This window comes from Xiphophorus couchianus, chromosome 18 (assembly GCF_001444195.1).
Source record: "Xiphophorus couchianus chromosome 18, X_couchianus-1.0, whole genome shotgun sequence".
NCBI classification, from domain to species: domain Eukaryota; kingdom Metazoa; phylum Chordata; class Actinopteri; order Cyprinodontiformes; family Poeciliidae; genus Xiphophorus; species Xiphophorus couchianus.
Window position 1 is genome coordinate 142,501 of NC_040245.1, and position 5,292 is coordinate 147,792.

Genomic DNA, 5,292 nt, shown 5'->3' on the forward strand with positions numbered 1-5,292 from the left:
GATCATCTCATGCTGTGCAGCGTTTGGACTGGCTGGATTTGGACTTTAGCTGGTTGTTCTTCAGAACCAGAGCGGTTTTCCTTCAGGCTGAGTTCAGAATCGAGTTTAGACCCGCCTGCTGTGACATAAAGTTCTGGTTCTGGTCCACCGGGTGACTGTATCAGAATGAGAGATTAAAGTCTGGTGTCACGTTTTTAAGAGGCCCTGCAGAATGTTGCCTTGCTGAAATTGGTTCCACATGTAAATATTCCGCATGAGTTCTGGATTTGTTTGGTACCGGGCAGAACCGGGTCTTTTCAGACCGACTCCTGGACCATCAGCTCCACTACCAGGTCCAAATGGTTGGGATTGTGACATGACTTCCTGTAGCATTCTCCATCAGGCGGATCAGAGGGTGAAATGATGTCTGGACCGAACCCGTCCTCACAGCACCACTCAGACGCACTCTGCTGCTCCCAAGACAACGCCGGGCCTGGAGACGAGTCCCTGGACCCAGAACCGCTGCTGGATCTGAACCAGCAACCTGTCCTCTACAGCTGGACGGGTCAGGGAGACAGCAGCTGGAGCCAAGATGGAGACCGGCCGAGATACGGGCAGTGAGTCCATTTTTCTACTGATGGAGGGAGTCAGTCAGTCAGTCAGTCAGTCAGTCAGTCAGAAACATTTTGCCATCATTACACATCAAAATGTTGATTAATCAAAATGTTGATCAATGTTCCAGTTATTATTAATCAAAGCAACTCTAACCAGCTGGTTTTTAGTGTAGATTGAAAGACACTCGGTGTTTCGCCTGTTTCACAGTTTTCTGGAAGTTTGTAGAGTTTATGAATGAATGCTGACGGCCTCAATGATCTGCTGTAGTAAATCAAAAACATCTTCCTTCTGAAAGTTGCTGGTTGCCTCCATTCATTGAAGAGAAACAAATTGTCTTTGGTAAATGTGAAAATCTGCACAAAGACAAATGCGTTTCTTAACGCTGAGAATAGTTAGGAATTAATTTCTGAACTAAGGAGCCCCATGGTTACTCTCAGAAGGTTTACAGTGTTTGGGTTTTCTTTGCTCCTTCCTGCAGGTTGGACAGGAAGTGGGTCCTCTGGCACGAGTTCATGCAGGAACACAGCCGCCTGGATGCCTGGCTGCGATTGGCTGAGCAGGCCATCAACACCTTGAGCCCCGCCCACCTCACCTACAGTGCCTCCAAGGAGGAGCTGAGGAGGTTCCAGGTACTGCAGTGGGACAAAGCTGGTCCTGATTTCACCTGATTTTAGAAATTATTATGATGGAGAGACGATTGAAAAAAATGGTTCAAATGAATCATTAAATATAAATCCATGGTGAGCAGTGGATCTGCTGCTTTATGCCGATGACTTTGTGCCGCACGCGACTCAGAGGCTGCGGAGCGAGGCGGGATCCCAGCTGATCCGGTTGGACGGCCTGACCCGGAGGAACCGGACCCTTCCTCAGCTCTTCCAGGGCGCCGTCCAGGCTCGGCTGCTGGGGGCGGCGTGGGAATGTGGGCGGCGATGGGACGAAGTGGACGCCAAACTGGAAACCATTATAGGACGACTGCAGGTCAGACTGGACCCTGACCAGAACCAGAACCAAACCGCCTGGGTTCAGTAATAAATGTTACAATACACATTTCTTAGAATTATTAATATCAAAGGCTACCTGGAGTTTTTTTCTGATAATTTTTGTGTTAAATGAGTTTTTTCGTGTTTTTATCTCCGTCTTCAGCTCTGTGTCTCAGAGTGGGAGGAGTTTGAAGCAGAGAGGGAGGAGCTTGCGCTCTGGTTGGCGGATATGGACGCTCGCCTCACGGAAATCGATCACATGACAGGAAGTAACTGCGAGAAGCTGAGAAAGCTCCGGGTGAGTTCCTGACGGCTCAAAGCATCACGGTAACACGGCGGTGGCAGCATCATGACCTCTCCTTCAGTCCTTCCAGCAGGCGCTGTGCGAGAACTCGGGTCGGGTCAACGACCTGCTGCGGCGCGGCGAGGAGCTGATGCAGCGCCGCGAGCCGGACGACGCGCGCCGCGTGGAGAGCCACCTGCTGGAGCTGCTGCGCCGCTGCAGCCACGTCTACGACAACATCGCCCGCACGCACACCCGGCTGCTCAGCACCACGCTGGTAACCATGGAGACACTGAAACTGAGCCCGGGTTCTGGACTCTCAGGTTCTGGGTCTGGAGAGAGTCCAAACTGGGACCAGTTCAGTTGACATGAACTGTTAGAAATTTTTGATGCTTGCTTTGCATTTCTTGGAGAAAAGAGGGCGGGGTGGTCGGGTCCAAACAGAAAGATGAAGATTCATCCTACTCCTCTTCCTCCTGCAGGTGTTCGAGGACGACTCGGTTCTGACCCGGCCTGCAGATTCTGGCTGTCCTTCAGAGTCTGTCCTCCAGTCGGACCTGGACCTGTCCTCGGTTCCGACCCGTCTCAGAGGTGAACCTTCAAAAAACCACCAGCTCTTTCCTTCAGATTTTAGACAGTCCCTGAACGCAGCACCAACCGGGCTCGCCTGTCGACCTCCGCCCTCGCCTACCCATGAGCATCTGGGGCTGGAGTGGGATCCTTCGGTAGACATCGGCCGCTCTCTCTCTCACGACGATGCAGACTCTTCCTACTTCAGCGTCTGTACAGGTACCGACCCGACCCGGTTCCTCCCCAGTTCAGAACCAGTGATCCAACATGGCTGCCTCCATCTGAGGTTCAGACCTGAGGATGATGACGGTCAGCTTCAGGACGCTCCTCTCTGCAGGTCTGTGCCAACCGGACGAGACCAAGAGGTGGAGCTACCTGAGCTCCTTTGACTCCTGCTCTGACATCAGCGCTGACATCACAAACCAGGAAGCAGCTCTGGTGAGTCACATGACCTCAATCGGATCTGATCCTGGCCTGGGTCTGAACCTGGTCCAGGTCCGATCCTGGTCCAATCCTGGTCTGGGTCCGGTCCTGGTCCGGGTCTGGTCCTGGTCCCGGTCCGGTCCAGGTCTGGGTCTGGTCCTCAGAGTTGTCACCAGGTCGCCATTAGAAGCTTGGGCCTGACTTCGTCCTGTTAACATATTTGGACTCCAGACCTTTGAATCCAGACATCCGACATCGAACCTTTAGTAAGAAACGCTCCAGGCTCCTCATGCCCACTGGGACGCATGGTGGAGGACCTGTGATGCTGTGGGTCTCTCTCCTAAGAAGCCAGAAGCCATGACTGGAAACATGAAGTGTTTGAAAACCAGAAGTCTGGAAGCAGAAATCTGGATTCTGGTAGAAAACTGCAGATGGAACTTTAGTCTCTCGGACTTCAGGTCACATCAACCCAGAACTGTTCAAACCTTCTAACGCAGCAGGTCCAGGCGGGCCCAGCGGGTCCAGCGGGTCCTGGAGGCCCGGCATCTCTTTTAGTTCTCTCCTGGTTTAACACAGCTGGATCCAGTGGTGCCTGTCACTGACCAGGGAGGGAAGTGAATCATGCAGGTTGCCGGGCCTCCAGAACCCACTGTGGGCCCCATGGGTCCTACGCAGACGGACCAACTGACCAAGCATATAACCATCTGACGAACCTTCTAACCGTCTGACCAAATTTCCTTTTCTTCAGGAATGGACAGACCAAACAGAACCAGGTCTGTTCTCACCTGTCGCCATCAGACAGGAAGAGGACCAATGGGCCGCCTCGACTCCTGAAGGAGATGTCAACAAGCCAATGAGGTTTGATGGTGGGCGGGTCAAGGCGTGGCTGAGGGTCCAAAGCTCTGCCCCTGCAGAGATCATGACTTCCTGTTCCAGGGCTGTGCAGACGGACGGAGACGGGAAGGTGGGCTCGCTGACTGGAAGTGTTTTAGAGCCGATTCTGAAGGTTCTGGTTTTGTTCCCGGTTCTAGATGGAACTTGGTGCTAATCTCTGGTTCAGCCAGAGATTAAGTAATAATCCCTCAGCTTCATAGGCTGAAATCTGACCAATCAGATCCCCTCCTGATTATGATTGGATCTTTGTTTTCAGGACCGTCTCCATAGTGATATTCTGACTCAGCAGGATCTTAATTTCGACAGCTGGTGTCGTCATGACGACAGACAGCATCCTCTTCCTGTCCCCTCCTCCGGGGAACCAGCAGGAGCTGTGATTGGTTACCTGCAGTCAGCTCTACAGGTGAGTCCAGCAGGTTACAGGTAAAATGTTCTGGTGGCACAGCGGTTGAGCACAACCCACATATGGAGGCCTCAGTCCTCGGCAAGGCCGTCGCAGGTTCGATTCCCGCCCTGGTGACCTCAGCCTTCTCTCATTACCTCTGTCAAAAAACCCCAACAAAACATTACCAAAAAAAAGATGTTCGCTATCAAGAGGCGTCACTCCTCCAGAATTCTGATGATCTACTTCCTGTTAATCAGGAGGAAGAGGAGTCGTCCTGCTGTGATGAAGAGGAGCAGCTTCTCTCTGAGCCCAGGTGAGCATTCAGGTGTCCCAGGACCAGAACCAGAACTTGATCCAGTTCCTGTTCTGCTCACACACACTCCTCCCACAGCAGATCTTCCTCCTCCTCTTCATCAGCACTCCTCTTCCTCCTCCTGGCTGCTCTCGCCCTGCTGGCCGGCCTCATCCTGGTTGCCATGGAGCCTCCCTGTCACCGTAGCAACAGGATGCCACGCTCCCTCCACCTGACGCTGAGCTACGTCAACGGGCCGCCGCCCACCTGAAACTAGTCAGGTCAAAGGTCATCCTTCAGGGTCCCACGCTTTCAGAACCAAACCCCAATCTCCTGAAGCCGCCGCCCGATCCCATCCGGTTTGATCTGGTCCAGTCTGGTTCAATCCGGTCTGGTCCGACTCTTTGAAGAGTCTGGCAGGGTTTCTCGTATCTTGGCAGCAGGAAGCGTTGGTCCCACGTCCTGGATCTACTGGTTCTGGAGGTTCTGCATGATGAACCGGGTCTGGGCTCCTTAACTTCAGGACCGGACCATGAACAGAATGTGTTCGTTTGGATCTTTTGGTTCTGATTCAAGCCTGTGGAAAGCTTCCTGGAATCTGAATGATGAATTCCGGGATGTTTTCCCTCCAGCGAGTTTTCCTGCTGCCTTGCTCTAAACCGGATCTTCTTGTTTTACTTTTTCAATATTTCTTGTTTAATGGTTTTTTGTTCCAGGTTTGAATTTTTAAAATAATCTCTGTCCAGATTTCAGGAAGATTATCTGCCATGTGGAACATTTCACTTTTTATATTTTGTTTCTAGAAATGAAGGAAAATGTAAAAAAGTCAGTTTTTTGTAAAGGAATAAAATAAATAAAAGTTGTGAATTTG

The 5,292-nt window shown here is 51.8% G+C and overlaps 1 protein-coding gene across 6 annotated transcripts in view; it reads left to right on the top strand.

Moving 5' to 3' along the window:
• Positions 1 to 5,292, top strand: part of LOC114133559 (nesprin-2) — a 17,855-nt gene extending 12,563 nt beyond the window's left edge. For 4 of the 6 annotated variants that reach the window (XM_027999549.1, XM_027999547.1, XM_027999548.1 and 1 more), the window contains 11 exons: positions 383 to 596; positions 1,073 to 1,223; positions 1,390 to 1,572; positions 1,738 to 1,872; positions 1,940 to 2,134; positions 2,340 to 2,646; positions 2,765 to 2,865; positions 3,599 to 3,814; positions 4,001 to 4,147; positions 4,387 to 4,442; positions 4,521 to 5,292. In XM_027999549.1, coding sequence (XP_027855350.1) covers positions 400 to 596; positions 1,073 to 1,223; positions 1,390 to 1,572; positions 1,738 to 1,872; positions 1,940 to 2,134; positions 2,340 to 2,646; positions 2,765 to 2,865; positions 3,599 to 3,814; positions 4,001 to 4,147; positions 4,387 to 4,442; positions 4,521 to 4,692 — 1,860 coding nt within the window. In that variant the 5' untranslated portion in view covers positions 383 to 399 and the 3' untranslated portion in view covers positions 4,693 to 5,292. Of the gene's footprint in view, positions 1 to 369; positions 597 to 1,072; positions 1,224 to 1,389; positions 1,573 to 1,737; positions 1,873 to 1,939; positions 2,135 to 2,339; positions 2,647 to 2,764; positions 2,866 to 3,598; positions 3,815 to 4,000; positions 4,148 to 4,386; positions 4,443 to 4,520 lie in introns of all 6 variants that reach the window. The other 2 variants (XM_027999543.1, XM_027999544.1) reach the window with 2 other exon arrangements.